At 48.5% G+C, this 19,435-nt stretch overlaps 2 protein-coding genes across 5 annotated transcripts in view; one reads left to right on the top strand and one right to left on the bottom strand.

The window, feature by feature from the left end:
• LOC144101785 (uncharacterized) overlaps positions 1–19,435 on the top strand; it is a 72,077-nt gene that overhangs the window by 35,307 nt on the left and 17,335 nt on the right. For all 4 annotated transcript variants that reach the window (XM_077634998.1, XM_077634999.1, XM_077634997.1 and 1 more), the window contains exons 8-10: positions 16,927–17,202; positions 17,652–17,698; positions 18,983–19,088. In XM_077634998.1, the coding sequence (XP_077491124.1) occupies positions 16,927–17,202; positions 17,652–17,698; positions 18,983–19,088 (429 nt within the window). The remainder of the gene's footprint in view (positions 1–16,926; positions 17,203–17,651; positions 17,699–18,982; positions 19,089–19,435) is intronic.
• LOC144101787 (uncharacterized) lies at positions 9,708–11,113 on the bottom strand. Its single transcript, XM_077635000.1, has 3 exons — positions 10,794–11,113; positions 10,378–10,537; positions 9,708–9,873 (listed from the first exon to the last, which is right to left on the bottom strand). The coding sequence occupies exons 1-3, from the start codon at positions 10,963–10,965 to the stop codon at positions 9,840–9,842; spliced, it is 366 nt and encodes a 121-aa protein (XP_077491126.1). The 5' UTR covers positions 10,966–11,113; the 3' UTR covers positions 9,708–9,839.

Here is a 19,435-nt window from a genome sequence, read left to right as displayed (position 1 = left end):
TTTGACCTGTCCATCTGTACTGTAATGAGCTACGATTCCTCTGCATTTAACTCGATTTAACGAAGTTGAGGGGAGCCGCAAATTATTTTGTTATATCGGGAACTTTGTTAAATCACGTGATGCATTTCTCGGTCACCGCTAGCGCGTATGAAAAGAAAGAGACATTATTACCGCAACAAGAAGGGCCCCAAGGGACTAATTTATTTACCAGCCAAAAAAAAGTCTGTAATCATTGCTTGCGTGCGCTCCGTAAGCAGTGGCCGCACGGATTTCTCATAAGTCTGAAGTGCGTCCAGCTCGTCTTCGGTCCCCTCTTGTGATCCTTACAACTGCCGCAGCAGGTCAAGGGCACCCATCACTTGGCCCGGTGTCGGCACGGGAGCTTTGTGATCACCGTGTTCGTGATCGTCACTGTCATCGTCAACATCTTCGGCCGCCTATCCCTCCATGCTTCCTACAAGCCGCGAGGTACTGGCGTCGTCCAAAACTTCCGTCGTGACTGTGTTTGCGTCGGCGCTCACATAATCGTTGAAACTGATTTCTATGGGCACTTCATCCACTGAGCGTAGATACTGCCAGGCATCTTCGTGCTGATGCATGGCGCTCACGCAGTCCAGGGCAGCTTCGGCAGTTTCATAGCCTAGCATGTCAAAGCCAGCAGCCCTGAAGCAGTTGACAATTACCGATTGCTTCATTACTCTCCAAGCCGCCGCCACCATCTCAACTGCCATGAAAACTTCGATCTTTGTCTATCGCTTCAGCTCCAGGTTCAGAAGAACTCTCTCAATGGCTCATCTCCTGTGTGTGCACTTGACTCTGTTAATAATTCCTTGATCCAGAGGCTGAACCACGTACCTTGCGTTTGGGTGGAAGTATCGAAGCTCCATGCTGGTCAGCTCGACCTCTGGCTTGTAGTGAGCCATGCAATTGTCCAGCAACAGGCACACTTTCCTTTTTCTGACGGCGCATGTCTCTGTCATGCTGTCATGGGTGCCAATTTCACTACATGGCTCCTGGCACGTGACATAGAAGCTTTTGAGTTCGCAACATACTTCACAGGAAGCTTTTTTTGTGCCTTTAAAATATCGCGGTCTCGCGCCCTTTCCAATGACAAATGAGTCTCGTTTGTTGGTTCCATCCAAGGTGACTGACAGCAAATGGGTCATCCTCTGCTTGCTGTGTTTACCACTGTGGCACCCCTGCCTCTTCAGAGTGAGCGTTTTTTTCGGCAGCATCTTGTAGAAGAGGCTGCTCTCATCAGCGCTGTAGACGTCGCTGGGAGCTTATTTTCCAAGAATGTCGGGCACGTTTTTCGACAGCCAGTCACCGACTAAATCCATGTTCACGGAGCTTGCTTCACTGTTGAGCGGTTTGCCGACGATGCCGTACTGTTCTTTGAAGCGCGACAGCCAGCCGGGACTTACCTTGAACTCGTCCTCACCCAGCAAGCACGCGAACGAGCTAGCTTTTTGTTGGAGCAGATCTCCGCTCACCGGGATCTTTGCCCGCAAATCCATAAACCATGCATAGAGAGCCTCTTCCACCTTGCCTTCGGAAGTAGTCTTCTGCACTTATTTGTGGGAGAGATTCCCCGATGAAGTAGCGCGGGCGGGGGATGTCATCTTTCGCTTTCAATATGGTAGAAAGAGTACTGGCTCGAATGCCATGTGTTGCAGCCACATCACATTTCTTTTGTCCACTCATTAGAGCACTAATTATGTCTGCTTTCTCGTCCAGGGTAAGCCTTTTTCTTTTCTTGTGGGGCTTCATGTCCGGCACGCTAGTCAGTAGAGTTAGCGGCACGCTTGCTCACACACACCACGTCCGCGTCCACGCGTAGCAAGGCTAGACTGACTGTAGGTGCTGTAGGCCTAACAAGCTGAGCTTGGCAAACATGACACAACTTTCGCAAAGAGAAACGGAAAGAGAAAGAAGGCCGAAAGCACGGGGTGATATCCACAGAAGAAACCGCTACAGCGCCATCTATGGCATGCGACACGAAAGTTTTTTGCCCCTGGCACCATCTGATCAACTCAACTCAAAATTATCTCGTTTTCACGGCCGTGCGCTTGCAAAAAGCGCTCGCTCCCCTCCAGACCGGCTGTGTCGTTCTGTGCTGTGCAGATTGGTAAAAGCGGGACAAAGGTGCTCTGCAATGTGGCCGTTGGTTTGCATCAATTAATTTGGGGACATTCTCTACAAAATAGACCAGAAAAATAGACCAGAAATTAGTTTTCACTTTTTTTTCTTCGCGAAAAGGTTCGTTACATTGGGACAGATGCCAAAATTTGTTTCATTATTTTGAGTCAGTCAAAGCATTGGACCTTAAGGGCACCTGAAGGGGAATTGGGATATCTTCGTTAAATCTGGAATTTCGTTAAATTGGGTTTCATTACATCAAGTTTTTACTGTATATAAATTTTTGAGGGAGTGTATATTTATAGCCTCCAGATGCAGGCGTGGCGGATGCTCTAGGTCAAAGCACACGGGAAGTGATCAACACAGAGTAAAATCGGGCACGAGTAATGTGTCAGAGCGTGCAGTCTAAGTCATTGAAATATGTTTGTGTATGTCAACGTGAGAAAACCTTGCACGTGCCCCGCTGTGCAAAATGTAGCATTAGTGTTGTTTTGGCCTCATGAGGTTACCGTGTCTGCGGTGAGTACAGAAGGCCCCGCCTTCCAGGGAACGTTTCCACAAGCCACGGTCCCTCCCTAGGAGTGACATGCCCACAATCAGTACAGGACATCGGTTTATTCCAGACCAAATCAACGCTTTCAAAGGGATATGGAACAAGGTGGAGCAGAACATGCAGTCAAGGTTGAGAGCACCATGCTATGGTTACAACAGAACGGGTGCTCACACCTCAGCGCGGCAGATAAAAATGCACAGACGGTAAGGGACGAAGTGGCAGGCAAGAAACCAGCCTGCTCATGCAGCAGCCACTCACGCCGAACAGCTATTCCATCTTCAGGGATGCCACTTCCATTTTCTGTCCATCTTGGTAAGGCGCCACTCCATCCTACGGGTATATCCCGACAGCTGGTGCCAAGTGCTGATAGCAAGACCATGCCCCAGTGGCGTTCCCGCCGGGATTCCCCCGCGTGCTGTTTTCGCTGCCCTTATCAAGTTGCCGCCACAGGGATCACATGCCACATCTTGCCAGCAACATTTGTCATGCATAGTTGCACCGCACCCGCATGCACTTAGATGACAGCAAGAAAGTGCGTGCAGTTTAAATGGCTAAAAAGGAGCTGTAGAGCCTCATACCTCCCCCCACCCCTCCCCACACACAGAGGGGACACCTCCAGAGACATAAAAAAAAATGGCAAGGGAAGAGCACAAAAACAATGAAATGGTGTGCTGTGGTTGTTGAGGCACGCAATTGCAAGCATCTGTAGAAGCCCCAGTCAAGGTGGCGTGGTAGTCGCCGCTGTCATTCCAGTACAAATGGGAGGGCCACGTGCGTGTACGTGGTTTGTGAATGACTGTGGAATGCTCGGAGGTTGGCCATGTTGAACGGCTCGGTATCTCTATCACCCTGCACGTTACGAAGTCTGTACGACAGCAGACACTCTCGCTTTGTTACCACGTAAGGACCATTCCATTGCGTAGCAAGGGAGGCTGCAAACCTTTTTGTCGCATCACTAAGTGGGTGAGCGCGACGGAGCACTTTCAGTGTTTTAGGTGGGCGAGGTTAGTTTTTTCTGGCCTCCTTCAGGGTACCGGCCAGGTGGTGAGAAAGATCCCGAGTGTACCTAGAATAATTGTGATCTGGTAATTCAGAACCATGGGAAAAAGCATGCTTGACGATGGAAAATGGCGGTAAAAGTCCATCATGCCCAAAAAGCTGCGGCGGACTCCCGATGTCTGTTGGTGTCGCGAAAGCTCCAATGGGGCCTGTCGTTTAGTCTCGTCTGGCCATACTATGCCCTGCTCAACAATAAAATCAACGATGCTGATCCTGCTTGAAACCAGCTGAACCTTGCATATGTTGATGGGGATGCCTGCATCCTGCATTCGTTAGGCCTCCTTGATTTCGTTGCACTTCTTGCACCTGTTCGTGAAAGTGCCATGCAAATGCAGTTCTAATTCTTGCGGCGCGAGCGTAGCATGACAATAGTGATCTCGGTGCAGCGGCCAAATAGCGCGCAAAAGTCCAGGAACGTTCGTCTGCTGCCGCCTTGTGTTAGTGTTTGTCACATGGTTTTATGTTTGTGCGAGACTGAGCTAGTTCTCTTGAACGCTGTGCATTTGCTGGAAGTGGTGCATGTCATGGCAGCAGCCATGAAACTTGTCAATTCAAAAAGCTAAGAAGACTTTTACTCCGCCCTTTCTGCTGCGTTGTGCACAGTGGCGCGCGGGTCGACAGTCGCCGAAGTCAGCGGGTACCCCATTAGAGGTGACAATGAAATAGTCACCAGCTGTTCAATCGGGCCTCACGGAGACAGAGCAGAAGTCCGAACCAGATGTCCAAAAAGATTCAGAAAAAAAAATTCTTTATTTTTACTTGCTTATTCGGGCTCGGCAATTGGCTTAAATAGCTCGTGAATGTTCTGCTGTACGCTGCTCCGTTTACGCGCATTTGGATCAGCCTGAATCTTTGAGAGGGTCATGCAGTTACAATAGGCAGCTGAAAGCATACTCACTGCTTGTATAAGGTCCGCGTGCAATAGCAACAGAAACCTGACTAATTATCTCGTCATCGTGGCTCTGGGTGGCTGGAGTCTGAAATTTTTTCTTTCCAAGAGGGAAGAAGACTTGGTTGCTTTGCCTAAAATCTTGGTCTTGTTTTTCATATAATCCGAGGCCGTTTGCTTTGGAATGTTAAATTCCAGGGCAGCTGCGCTCGTAGACCGGCTGCTCTGCAGTTCCTAAGCAATGGCAATCTTTTTTCGTCATTGCTATTTGCTATTGTGGTATACTTACCACGCTTGCCAGCATTCCCCAGTGCAGACTGCATGGGCTCTCTGCGCCTGACGCAATATTTCTGTTCAAAGAGTTGGATCACCACAACTTCTGCACAGCACACAAAACAAACACCACTGCACCATCACGCCAACTTCATTCAGACAAACTAAAAATGTGGCCTACTCGCAGAGTTGCAAGTGAAGAAATAAACATGGCTACTGGATTGCCTTAATATGGATTAGGCGACTAAGCCGAGACCCGAACTGCTGTAGCCACTATACCGCAACAAGCAGAACGATGATGAGGATGGATGGATAAGGCTGAATCCTTTAAATCGGGCAGCAGCTCATGCCACCTGGACATGACTTGTGAAATTTTACTCTTGTCTTGATTTTAGCCACCGATCATATAACGTCCACTTGGTTACCTCTACCCACTTAAAATCTACTTTTTCTTTACTGTCCTTAAACGCCAATGCCTTGGATAAATCAGCCCCGCTGCTTTCCACTGTAGGGTGAAGCCCTTTTGCAGAACAGTATCAAGTGTCCAGCCGTTTTCTCCTCCTCTCCGCACGCGACGCACATGTCTCTCTCGTGGTATCTGACTCGATATGTCTTAGTCTGCAAAACTCCCGTCCTGGCCTCAAATAGCAAAGAGCTTCCCCTACAGTGATCATAAATATTTTCTTTGGCAATTTCCTGTTTAAAGATGCTGTATATTCCCAGTGCCGATTTCATAAGCATGCCTGTTTTCCACAGAGCTCTCTCTGTTTCTTTAACCTTTTTCTTAACCGACGATTGCTGATTTGCCCCCCTACTGCTGTCCAGATATTTGCTTGTCAATTTTCTGGTTCGCTTACTCCATTTCGTGTCAACATTCCTTATGTACAGGTCTCTGAAAACTTTCCTAGCCCACTGCTTTTCCTCCATCTTTCTCAATCGCTCCTCAAATGCTATCTTACTGCTAGCTTCTCTGCTCTCGAACGACGTCCCTCCCATATCAACCTGTACCCCCTGATTTGGTGCATTGCCATGTGCTCCTAAAGCTAGCCTCCCTACGCTGCGTTGTTTGATTTCTAATCTTGCTTGAACTTCTGGTGTCATGCACAGGACTGCATTGCCGAAAGTCAGGCTGGGAACCATCACCCCTTTGCAGATCCCTCTTACCACTTCATACCTACTGTAATTCCACAGTGCCCTCTTTTTCTTGACAGCTGCATTCCTACTAGCTTTATTCATTACATATTTTTCAAGCTCTGTCAGATACTCAGCACCGTTATTTATCCACATCCCAAGATACTTGTACTCATCCACTACTTCTAGCATGAGCTCCTGTATTCTATGCTCGCGAGGGATGCGCTTTCAGCGCTCCTGTTGGCAGCGGGACGAATTAGCACTTCTGTCAGCCTTCTCAGCCAGCAGAGACAGTGAAAATGACGGATACAAACTCTCCACTAAACTTAGTGCCTTGGAAACGCTGCCGATGATTCGCTTTCTTCAACGTCTACAGCGACATTGATTTTTCCGCGGTCCACTTGTCCCCCCCCTCCAAGAAAAAGCTGTTGCCTGGCGACCTTACCATCCGCTACCCTCATGACAGTGGCACCACTGTAGTGAATGCCATCTTGTGCAAAAGGGTGGGAGCCAGCCTTGTATGCATCCATGTTAATGTCCATTTACCCTAATGGCACGGTTAGCTTCAGCGACCTTCCTTTTCATCCCGCCAGACTGCCCTGGACCTCAGATTGTGCATATGATGACATGCACAGTCTCTTGAGGTTCTGGCTCCTCCCCTTCAGCATATCATTGACAACAGCATGGATAACAGGTTTTCATTATCCATATTGTCCCACACCACCAATGGCTTTGGCCATTGCATCTACTGTGCATTTCCCTGACTGGGCCTCCCCCTGTCCGCCTTCACTCGCTATAATGCCCTCCTCAACCGTCATTACATTCAAGTCCCCCACCACTGGGACCCTTCTACGCTCTAACCATTCGCTTTCTGCTTGCAACTGTTGCCCTCAGGTTCCCGCTAGCTGACCTTGCTGCCACCGTACGCCACTAGATACATTTAGCATAGTGCATACCGCTAGCGCTACCACGTACTGTGCCCCGCCACTGCATATGCGCAGGTCCCCCTGGGTGTGCCAGATGGCGCCATGTTCCTATCAACAGCGCGCACGCCTGCCGCTGTTGAAAGCTTGCTGCGCAAACGTGCTGTAGGGTCGTGGAGTCTCCATGTGGCCGCTACCTTCCTCCTGCAGCACTACGACCTTTGGTGTACCACACTGTCCTTGTCCTCCAGCTGCGCTGCTCTGACCTGGAGTTTCCCGCTGGCTGGCTCTGACTGGAGTGCCTCCACCCGCTCTTGTAGCCTGCTCTTCATTCATCTCGCCCACAATTCGCTCTAACAGGTCATCCTGAGCCGGCCTCTCCCCCTTAAGCGACTCGGCGACCCAAGATTTTAGCTTAATTCATTCGTCTCGCTCCACCTTCAGGTCCCCTTCGAGTTCCGTTATCCTAGCTGCCCGTTCCCCGTCCATCGTCCAAATGGTCTCCTCTGATCTCTTGCGTAGCCTGCACATGAAGCTAGCCTCCTCTGCATCAGCTAGACTCTCGAAATCGGCCTTGTCCAAATAACACCAACTCCTAATAGCACTCCTCGCACTGCATTAGCTCCTTGTCCACCCTGGCTCTCCTAGCTTGCTGACCCATCGTCCGGTCGACCATCAAACGTAAAAGCCCGCCAAAATACCTAAACAAAGCCCTATGACACACACTATTCTGCTACATCCGCTAGCCTCCCTACGTCTACCGCGGTTTAAAGCTACTGGCCCTACAGCGTGTATAAAAGCACCCTTCCAGGAACGAACCAGTACCAAAACCACTTAGCTTTGGACGAAGTCGCTGGCGCTCCAAAGCATAGGTTTATGGTTTGTAGGTGTTTAGTGTCCCAAAGCGGCTCAGGCTATGAGGGACGCCGTAGTGAAAGGCTCTGGAAATTTCTACCATCTTGGGTTCTTGAACGTGCACTGACATCGCACAGTACACGGGCCTCTAGAATTTCACCTCCATCGAAATTCAACTGCCACAGCCGGGATCGAACCTGCGTCTTTAGGGTCAGCAGCCGAGCGCCATAACCACCAAGTCACTGCGGCGGCCCAAAGCATCCTTCGATGCCGTCACAAGCCAGAAACGGGCATTTGGAGTAGCATCACCTCATGGGACAGCAAGCAGCAATAAGGCTCATTTGGAAACAAAAATGGCGTTCAGCGGGTCAAACCATGCTTCGGTCGGCGTCGGTGGGGGAAAGTGCTGTCGATAGAGTTGGCTCAAAGAATGTCCCTAAAAATCAAACCAGAGGTTACAAGGTGTCCTAAATTTCAGTAGTTATACATTACAGGCCTATGGGGAGAATGGTGGTGCCCTGAAACAGTTAATAATCAAGCATATCCTAATTTTTGGCATCCGAAAAATTGGTCGGCAACTGAACATGGACTTTCAGTCAAGGGACTGTCACGCGAAACCTTAGAGAGTTGCTACGTGCGGTTCAGGCTGTTGCCGTTCTGCCCAAGAAATGTCTCCAGCTGTCCGCCGATTGCAGCAGAAAAGAGGTGCCCGATATCTTTGACCAATTTGAACTCTGCTTGCATTCACTGTCAACGTAAGGTGGTGGCGGAATGACTCAGAAACTGACTGGTGGGCAAAGGCATGGGCAGACTTCAGCTGAAGGCGGGACTGACTGGCGACCTCAAAACCAGTCACTACTGTAAGCAGAGGTGCGTATGAGTCAAGTCGCAGCGAACCATAAACATTGCAATCACCCGCATTAAAAATCAACAGTACTCACCCTGTGTCTCCTATACAAAGACGTTCCATCGTGCTGTGTGTAATCTTTTTATTGCACGCGAAAAAGAAATATGTAGAACTATGTGCCAGGCTGGACAGAGGGAGAACCTATGCGCAGTGCACCTGTCAGCCAATTTGTTGCAGGCGAAGGCACAAATGCTCACACACGTGCACTTTCGTTCACGTACGCATGTCATTGCACCTGTGCATGGTGCAGATGCCGCGTCTAGCATCTCAAAGCAATTTGCCAAAACAAGTATGGCCGCACGGAGCAGTATGCTACGAAGTGAGCCCAGCACCTTGTACTGCGTGCACAAGAAGAGATCACGCCGGGAGGCTAGTGCAGAAGAAATCGTGCAGCACGTCAGATTGTGTGTCATAGTGCAGGTGGCGTTAGCTGCACTTGCAAATCGAGTACGAGATTTCTGCGCCACCTGAACTGGTGCAGAAAAGCAGCCAAATTGAGGCCTGTAGCAAAACAGTGGTGAACCAAGTGGTCCTCTAGGCTTTCTGAAAGCACTACCATGTCATCCATGTAAGCCATCGGATAATTATTTAAGCTCTCCAAGCACAATATAGGTACGTTACACACTGAAAGGTTGCAGAGGAATTGCATAATCCTAAAGGCAGTCGCACAAATTTAACAGTCCCCGGTGGGAAGTAAATGCGATCTTCTCAGTGTCACACTGGGCTATCGGGATTTAGAGAAAACCCCTGCTACATTCAAAAGTAGTGAAAAACTTCGTTGACCCAAATGACCACGTAACAGCGTCGATTAATGGAAAATCATACGAGTCTCAGGCTGTTATAGCAGTCAACCGCTGATAGTTGACACATAACCGTGCCATGCCATCTTAAGTGCTAGAACAATGAGAAACTCCCAGAGCCTTTTGTAAGGTCTTGCTGTACCTGTGGCCACCATTTCATTGAGAGCACCATCCAGAAGTGCTCGCTCGTGAGTGCTCCGAGGACTTTGGTTGCAACGGAGTGCACAGGCAGAGCCAGTCTCGATCCTATGAGTCTGCATTGCAGGAGCCTCTGTGAACATTGTGGCGACAGGCTGAAGTGCCGCCTTGATTATGGAACTTTTTGCCGGTGAACCTGTGAAAGACTTCAAGACAGCGAGAATACCACTTTGTGTCGCGAGGACCGAGGAGACGTTTCTGACAAGCAAATTATTACGAATTTGGCGGCGGCTGTGGCGACTTTATCACAAACTTGAATGGTTCTGCATTCACACCGTACGGGTATAGGTACCCGAATAGAGACCGACCATGATTCCTGCCTTAGCTATGAAGTTATGGCCAAGATCGTTGGACAGGAGAGTCTGCCGAGGTTAAGTGCTGCCTTAGCTTTCGCCCGTTGATGGTACCATTAAATGGGCTGTTGACGTTGTGAGTGCTGTGTGAGCATATGTCATGCAAAGATGCATCTATGCTTTGCAGCTGTAGATGTCTCGCCTCACTAGCGTTTTTGACGAGATCACCTTAAACAGTATAGAGCCAGTGTCTGAAAGAGCAGCTACACACTTCTATTCCGTTCATTCTCACCTGCACCTAATGGTGCATAATCAAGGTGGGCAGCATTGAGACAATGTTGACTGCATATCGCTTACCACTTTTTCGGAAGTCCTGAAGCAGCACTCCAGGTGGGGAAGGCCTTGACGAAGGACAGGCCGCCGCTATTGATGCTTGCGATGATTCGGGCGGGAGGGGCCATTTCTTGCCCAGTCTCCACGTGCGCCGCTTTGGAAGAGGTTTTTCCATTGCTTTGCTCTCTGGCAGCAAAAAGATGCGACAACCAAAACTCTTATTTTCCCTCAGTCCTCTTTGGGCCTGCCGCCCAGTGTCTTCAGTCTGCTCCCGGAGGAGGCAGACTCGTTGGGTCCTATCACCGTGGGAACATCTGTAGCTGCCATAGGAGGCTTCCTCATGACCGGTTTCGGGTACTGGTTCGTGTAGTGGCAACTACCTCCGCAACGAAAGCAAACTGGAAATCAATTTGAACTATCACCATTAGTTCGGCCCTTACCTGGAGTAATGGCTGGGCAGTTAGAGTGATGTGCCAGGAAGGGCCGTTTGTCTTTGGAGACGGCTGCAAGTGTACCGGGGCAACTGGGTTCTGATAGCCAGGCGCGTCCCTTGATGGCGAATCGACCTGGGGCTGGGACACCGAGCCTTGTGCGGCCGAGGATCTGAGCCATGCACAAGATGGCTCGAGGGAGTCTTCAATCGGGGGAGGTGGCTTGTGGCTCTGCCAGGAATGACTCCTCGATGCGAGACGCTTTTAGCAGCATTTCATCGTAGTCGTCGAATCGGCGGCGCCTGAGATAGGGGCTGGGACCTTGGATGGCATCATCTTATCTGCTTCGGGTAATCAGAAATCCTCTTGCTTGTGCACCTCTTGGAAGCTGCGTAGAAGCAAAAGTGGGCCCTTATTTTCGCCTTGCGTTCTGGCACAAAGCTCATCTTTGTCGCGGATGAAATATTCAGGCGGCTAGAATTCTTTCCGAAAGCGCTCTGTGTTATCTTGCTTTGTTATTAACGGCCGCTGTCTACGTTGCGGCAGAACCTACTAATGCGGTAGGCAGTAAATGCGTCAGCATAGCGCAATTTAAAGTTCTACTAGTAGTCCTCCAATTCGTAAAGAAAATCGCACAGATTTCTTGTTGTCGTACCCCTCGTACCTTGGCGCTGGCATATTTAGCCGCAGCTCATGATCTCTATACAAGGTGCCTACACTGCGGCCAGAAGGCGAGCTTTGAACCAAATGCCTATCGCAGGATACTGCATCCAGTGATGGTCATCTTCCTCCCAAAATTGTGAATTGAGCCTTTGATTCATCTCCTGCCGCTTGTCCTGTATAAATGCACCTACGCACATTCTGCATTCAGGGACGGCTCCTCTTTCACATCAGACTGGGAGGTACTGCATATACTACCATAATTTGCGCACCAACAACTTTTTACCGGGATTTTCTAGAAACGTTTACTTTCATATTTTGCACTCTGCTGCTACAGACCACCAGCATCTGCATTCGTCCACAGACCCCTCTAAAGCACTGGAAACAAAACCGAATCGCGCATGTGCATTGCCATTAACTCCTCAGGTCTTTAAAAGCTATTTCTGGCCAGCCAGGTGACGGCGACTGTGAAGAATGAAGAGAGCGCGCTGCTCGAGCGCTCTAAGCAGGTGTATGGATTACTGTACGTGGGTGCACGCAAGACAGGCTTGGGAAGATTGGCATGGCCGCATCACCGTGTGCGGTTGCGAACATGGTTCTGAAAGGTGCTAGTGGCGACGGCTCGCGCTGACGGTCGCTTTCCCACAACAATTGCGCACGCGCCGCAATCCGAAACTAACGAACCAATTGCTGTTTGGATTGTGCGCGAGGGCGCCGTTTTATCACGCCCGTTATCTCCTTTGCCTGCTAGCTTCGCGATTGTATCATTGCATGTTTTTTGCTTTAAGCTGGATGGATGGAAAATAGTATGGGCTGCAGTACAGTATATATGGTGCGTTATGACTTTTGTAGCAGTATTTAGGACATTTTCATAAAAGTTTCGCGTAATTCACGCAGCCTCTTTTTGAAGCCTCGATTTAAAGAAGAAAAAAGTGCGCAAGTTACTCGAGTAAATATCGTATGCGGCAAGGTCGCCTTGAAGTTCCCATGAAGGACTGTAGACACCCAATTTTGGTGGCATGCTTTCTTCTCTATACGATGATGCGGAAGACGCTAGTATTATACACGCATCCTCACGTGGTATTCGCCTACTACCACTAAATAATTTATAATCACATTTTTATCATGTTTCATTTTCAACAATGGCACGGTGACTGTAACGTCAAAGTTTATAAGTCACTTTAAGCATGCAAAACTGCGATATAATCGCTGCTTCTAAATTCGTTGTCATTCCAGCTCTTGAGGCAGGCTGGCTTTAGCATTCTAGCGAATTAAAATGATGGAGCCGCGATTATACTTAGATGTCACAACGTTAAGCTGTTGAAACCAAATCAGCAGGAGAAAGAAATTCGGTCATAAATTATTTAGCGGTTGTAGAACACCACATGGTAATCCACGTGTAATGCCTTACGCATCATTACAAAGAAAACACTCTGCCAAAGGTTGTGTGTCTGTACTCCTTTATGTACAAAAGAAGCAACCATGGAAGGTTAATAGCAATTAAGGGGGACACTTGTGGGGCGAACCAGTGCTCGAGCTAAAATTCACGTTCGGTGCCAAATGAAGGTCTCTCTTGCAGGGGACGGGGTCTGCGAGCCATGGTCCCACCCTACAGGTTACTTACAATCAGCATAAGAAACCAACCAGTTTATCCTGGACCCCTCACCCTATAGGTCCGTTTGAATCACCCTGCACGATATGAACTGCAGTCGAATGCAACTCAAGAACAAAGCGGCTTTTCTCCGTCGAAGGACCTCCTTCCAGCCATTAGCATCGGCCGATTCTCATGCACGCTCTAGCACGACCATGCAGGGAGTGGCCGATGAAAGGGAACAGTCCCTCCTTCCACGATCGAGGATAGTTTCCTCCTTGCACTGTCACCCTAGCAGGGTCATAAGAATCGGCTGACGCCATTGGCTGGAAGGGGGTCCTTTGACGGGGAAAAGCCGCTTCGTTCTTGAGTTGTACAAACTGTAGTTAATAGCGGTGCAAAAAAAATGTAGCGCCAGTTCAGCAGTGTAGGTGAAACGTGGCACTAGTGCCGAACAGAAACGAACGCCAAAGTGCAGGAGTCGTGAAAACCTTCTGCGCCTGGAGTGCTGTCATGGTTTTCAGGAAATCGGTCATTCGTTGTACATGCTTTTCATAGCTGCTGTGTCAGAAAAGGAAAAAAAGATTAACCGTGAACGGTCATAACAGGCGAAGAGGAATTTTGATTTCAAGAGCCTTTCCTGCCTCTTACCTGGCACGTCTTACACTCCTTTCGATTCAAGTGTCGCCGCGTCTCCCGCGCTCCATATGGGAGGCCGTCCAGATGTGCCGTCCAGATGCTTTGTCGATGTCTGGTACCTTGGCACCCAGTGTAGCGTATATTCCCTGGCTGACCACTTCAATGTGTCGCTTTCGTCCATGCATATTTGTATCAGCGAGTCCGTCGTCTGCTGCCATGGTTCAGTCTGCACTCCCTCGACTGCCAGTACTAGATTTTGTGCAGACGCATAGTTTTGCTGAACTGGGGCACAATACGGAAAGTAGCAGCGGAGTAGAGCATGTGGTCAAGGCTGTGTGAGCGCAATGATATGGCCACAACAGATTACTATTACTTCAGTGGGGCAGATAAAAACGCACTTAGACATGAATGGGACAAAGGGGCCCAGATAAGGGCGAGAAGGGGCACAGATAAGGGCTCAAAGCAGCACAAAAAAAGAGGCTGCTCACATAGCAACCACTCACGCCAAACAGCTATTCAATCTTTGGGGCCTGTGCTTCGTCTTCTGTCTTCATCTTGATACAGTTGTCCTTGTATGTCCCGATAGCTTGTGCTGGCCGCTGATAGCGTGACCGTGCACCAGCTGTGCTCCCGCCGGAATTCCCCCTTTCGCTGCCCTTATCATAGTTATTGTGGGAACGCTCGCATATGCCACATCTTGCCACAGTTCGGTTATGCGCAGTTGCGCTGCACCTGGGGGCACGTGGATAAATGGGAGAGCGCACGCAGTTTAATTAGCTAAAAAGGGGAGGCATAGAGCTCCACATTATGAGCCATTGAAATGACATTCAAGTTTTGTTTCTGGTCCTTACTAAGAGCTGTGCTGAGTGTTCCATTCAGAAATGTCTCCAGAAAGATGGCATAGCTGCTGAGTTGCAATGTGTTTTATACTGCAGTACAGCCATATTTTCTGCAGGGTCAAAACCTGTGATTCATTTAAAGAGGATGCAGGTTCTGTGGAGGAAAATTTATTCATGAAATCACAATTCTGAAATCTTCAGGGAAAGTATTTTTTTGTGCTGATTCTAAATGTTATTTAATTTAATGTAAAATAAGCCCTTGTGCACTTATATGTTGGGAAAGTTTTTTGCCGAAATCTTTAAACCAATTTTTGACTCGGGGAACTTGCTAAATTCCTGGGTTATGGGGTTTTGAGGCTGCCACTTCAGACACGGGAAGAAAAGTTTGTGTTGTAAAAGCTCTTCAATTAGGACTTCGAGGGGCTGAAAAAAATGTCTGAATTATGCGAAAGTTCGAATTATATAATGACCCCGAAAAATTTCCAAGGACTGCTTGCATCACTGTAAATTTACCATTTGGTGAATTACTGGGCAATGGCACCCGCTTTTGAGTTAATGGCGTGGCAATGACTATTTTTCACGTTTCAACCAATTCTTTTTCGCATGCATGCTGTCAGGAGTGTTGAAGCAGAGCTGCTCCGTAATCTTAGGTGCCTCCCCGGCATCCTTTACGGTGGTGCGATGCTGTAGCAGCGGAGCTCCACCGGATCACACTCCTCACAAGCGACATTGTCGCATGCGAGGAGGCTTCATCCCACGAGCTATGCATGGCATGTGAACGGCACACAATTTCGGTGCATACCAGCAACGTGCCACTCAGCGTCCTAAACGTCGGTTGGCTGCATGGTTGGCTGCATGGTTGGCTGCATGGTTGGCTGGCAGATGCTGGCCGGTCGAGCCGCCGTCACTGCGGGCTGGCGCACAGCTCCGAAAAGTGAAACCGAAACTAAGCGGTCGGGCTACTCTCCCAAGACAGAGTTGCCCTTTTATTGTCGTGTCTACCGTTGCGCGCCTTTGTCACAGGCGTGCAGGCCGCGAGCGACTAAGCTGCATGGAATTCAAGTTTTGAGTAGTCCTGTTTCAATGATCTCCTGCTGTGGCCGGTCATACCTGGACGCAGCCTCCCTTCGGAAACGAGACCCATAGTGTCCGAATTAACGAGCGTATGACGTCAAAGACTTACATGAGTGTTGGTGGGGACCAAGCTGGCAGTTCGAATTATCCGAATGAATGAGCTTGTACATTTGCTTCTGGAGGGTTAACTTGAAAACTAAGTCACTCTTATTCTTCTGCGATAGTTTTGCCCTTATTGCATTCTTTGATGCAAGACAAACCAGTGGCACACAGTTCAGCAAGTTCTCTGCAGCAAAATTTCTTGATGCTCTGTGCAAAACGTTGCACAACATATTACAGAAATGCACAGGCACTAGTTTTACACGAAATTAAATGCCATGTTTGGAATCGGTGGCCAAAAAGACGTGTTCCTTGAAAATTTCGTAATTGTAACTATGATATTGAAAAATTTTTAAGACGTGCTTACCCCGTTCAGCCACCTTCCATGTTCCATTCCAAGAATCTTTTATTGCTTCTTCTGCTTTTCATTTCAGTAGTGATGTTGGCTGGGATAGCATATCTGTATTCAGATTTTCATCTGCTTTTTTTTTTCCCCATTCTTCATTGTTGCCAGGAGCAACACCTTGTGTCTGTTATCACCAGTCTTCAGTGAGTAATGAAAACCAAACAAAACGAATGGTGCCACTGGAGTGAAAGAAAGATGGGAGAAAACAAAAAAAAACGGACTGCGACCGGTAAAACGAAATTTGAAGTTGACGTTTCGGCTCCCATTCCGGGCGCTGAAACGTCAACTTCAAATTTCATTTTACTGGTCGGCGTCTCTGTTTTTTGAAATGTATCCTCCCGGCCAGACAGGATTCCGTCATGCTCTCGACTTAAAAAGACTTAAAAACAAGGAGAAGAGGGAATCGGAACAGAAGGATTTTATTATCCAGTACTTGGTGAACATCAGCATTGTGCAATGTGGATGTCCTAATTCTTCAAAGCCTTGTTTGTTCTGTTAATCTGTGTATCTTTATTGCTTTTGTTGTTTTTCTTTGTATTCTGGTGGCCTGAGAATTAAATAAACTGAGCCACTGTCCGGGGAACTGCCACTGTCTTTTTCTCCAGGATTGCTTCAGCAGCAGCAGCATGGTCCCAACTTTATCTACTGCCAGGATAAAGATCTCTCTCTCATGACCTCTAACTAACCCCACCCAGTGCCACCCTGTCCCCAGAGACTTCTTAACTTCATCTACCCACCTGACTCTGACACCCTTCACTGCTTTCTTTGCAGGCCAGATGTTTTATTGAGCGTGCTGTAAATGGTTCCACTGAGTCGGATTGGTTTTCTGTCCAGGTGGTGTCTGAAGCGGCCAAGTCTCTGGGCATGGCCACAGCGTACCTGAGTGCTCCCCTCTCCTGGCTGTCGTGGCCCTTTTCCGGCAGTCCATCCACCGCCCCTCCTCCACCCGTGGCACCGGTGGTACTTCAAGCGAACCATGTCACTGTTGGCAAGCAGGTGCCGGAGCCGCAGCTGCTCTCAGAGCAGCGACTTGAAGACCTGGTGCAGAAGGTGCTCAAACGCCTGTCGCTCCAGGCTCCCAGCGATGACAGGGCAGCCGGAAAGACCAAGGTGAGTGCGGTCTGGATTCTCAGCTGGCTTGTTGCCTCGTACCAGTGCCGCAACTTCAGTGGCAGTGCACCAAGTGGCGAGGGCCTTACATTTCTTTTGTTTTCATTGTTTATGGAAAGTTTATCTTTGTTTAGGCAGCAAATAGTCACTTTGAAATAAGAAAAAAATGTCCAATATTGAAAAGAACAGGGTGTCCTCAAACTTTTCTCTGCGGAACCCTTGTGTTCCTTTGAGGGTTTTTTGGATCCCTGAGCACCTGAATTCATCCATGCCCCCAGGTGGCTGAAATTATCCGGAGCCCTCCACTGTGGCATCCGTCATAGCCCGAGTCGCTTTGGGACCTTAAAGCCCATAAACCAAACCAAATCGTTTTGTTTTGCGACTCACTGTGGACAAGGTTGAATTGCGTGCACGACGCCGCGTGGTGCATGCCGTGTGATTTGACGCAGGAGGACCTGGAGCGGCTTCGGCAAGAGCTGGAGGCACACAAGACCACGTGAGTGCTCCTGTGCATGTCAGTTTCCTTCCTTCTTTGAGCCAGTGCCACTTGCAGCATTCATCACTTGTCACATTCATCGCACCGTTTAGAGATGCAGGTAACCCGTGGACATTTTTAGAATGAAACAGTATTCAGGCCCGATTATATTGCTTAACATCGGGTACTTTAGTTCGGCACACGAAACGTAAAAGTCAAGTTGCATTGGAGAAATGTTTGCTGCTCCATGTCTTTTTTTCCTTTTTTTTTTATTTTGGCCCACTTTTATTAGCATCCGCGTTCATAGCGCATCCTAGACCTATATATCCTGGATCGCTACAGCTGCCATCTTGACACCTTTGGAGCAGCTTAGGTTAGTAAGGAGTGCTTGAAATAATCCTGGCGACCTGTCTTCTAGGAAAATTCCAGTAGGCTGCAACACCATTGACATCAAAATGGCAACGCACAGTACTTTTTGGAGCAGACATCATCAATTTGAATCGGGTGTCGAGAAAACTTTTAAATGCAATTTTCTCGGTAATAAATGCGTCTTTTGCTTTTGGACCAACATTAACATAGCCGAAAAAAGCCATAAAATCGATATTTTACTGGGAACGAAAATTAGAATTGGATGAAGTTATTTTCAGGGTTTCTTTAAAGGGCACTGTCTGACCACGTGAGCATATGCATTCTCACCTTGAGTGATGAGGACTACAAGGAAGTCGGAGGAGTGGCGGGAGTCCAGTCACTTGCAAATAAAATTACGCAGACATCTTTCTGGTTGTTCAGGCTGGCACTAGTTTCCATACAGTATCTACATTTAGCTGTTCACAATCCCTTTGCAAAACTCCGGAAATTGGCTTCCCTGCGTAGCAAAAACCCATTTTTACCATGGTGATGCAGCTCGTGCTACGGACAGAAGTTGGGTGCAGTGCTGGAGGCTTCTGTCGCAAGCCTTATGTCTTGCATGCACCAGCCAGGCTGTGGCTTGACTCACGGCAGAATTGCAAGAAAGGCATTTGACATTTTCTGACTGCAGATATCTCCACCACTGCATCTAAGTTCTGCCCCTCAAAACGTGCCGGTGACACCATGGTGAAGGGCTCTTCACAGGGAAGCAGGGTTCCCGAGTTTTGCAAAGGGTCCACAACGAAATGTTACTACAGTGCAGTTTTGAAGTAGAAATCGAGTTTTACCTGCTTTTTGTAAGACTGACGCAATGTGCGGATATAGAGAATAATTTGATTTTGTCCAAAAATGAAGAGCACGCTGTTTAATGGAAAAACCATCCCGGCGCATGTGTAGGGTGGAGCAGCTCCTGTTGCGGGTGGGTGACCTGAAGGACTGCTGCCGGGACACGGCTACATTGCTGGCCGGCCTGGACTCCAAGATCGTAGCCAGGGTTCTTGAGGTGAGGTACCCCTTACTGTTAAGGAGACTCTCTGCACTATGCTTGGCTGGAGAATAGAATTTAGAATGGAATTTATTTTCATCACTTTGTGCAGGAAGAATGAACAGGTGGCTGGAAGAACAATATAGTGTGGAACTTCAATTATGTGTCCCTAGTTAATGCGACAGCCTGCATTTTACTACAAATTAGTGCAAGCCTGGCAAATTCCCCAAAGGAATAATGCATTAGAAGCCTCTATTATATGATAGAAAATTATTCACGTCCCGCTTCATATGGCTGGAACCGTCCGGAATGAGAAAGGCTGGCGGAGCACTTTATTGGCAGAAGTCACATCAACACAGGGTTTT

This window comes from Amblyomma americanum, chromosome 8, assembly GCF_052857255.1.
Source record: "Amblyomma americanum isolate KBUSLIRL-KWMA chromosome 8, ASM5285725v1, whole genome shotgun sequence".
NCBI classification, from domain to species: Eukaryota; Metazoa; Arthropoda; class Arachnida; order Ixodida; family Ixodidae; genus Amblyomma; species Amblyomma americanum.
Note: the sequence above shows the minus strand (reverse complement) of the source record. Positions and strands in the feature narration are given on the sequence as shown.

Excerpts from the sequence above, each read along its gene's own strand:
- LOC144101787 (XM_077635000.1), bottom strand. The coding sequence starts at position 10,965 with ATGGCTCAGATCCTCGGCCGCACAAGGCTCGGTGTCCCAGCCCCAGGT. Across the intron at positions 10,538-10,793 it reads CTGCCCAGCCATTACTCCAG|AGCAAAGCAATGGAAAAACC; the intron begins GTAAGGGCCGAA and ends TTGCTGCCAGAG. Across the intron at positions 9,874-10,377 it reads TCAGGACTTCCGAAAAAGTG|TCTTTCACAGGTTCACCGGC; the intron begins GTAAGCGATATG and ends GCTGTCTTGAAG.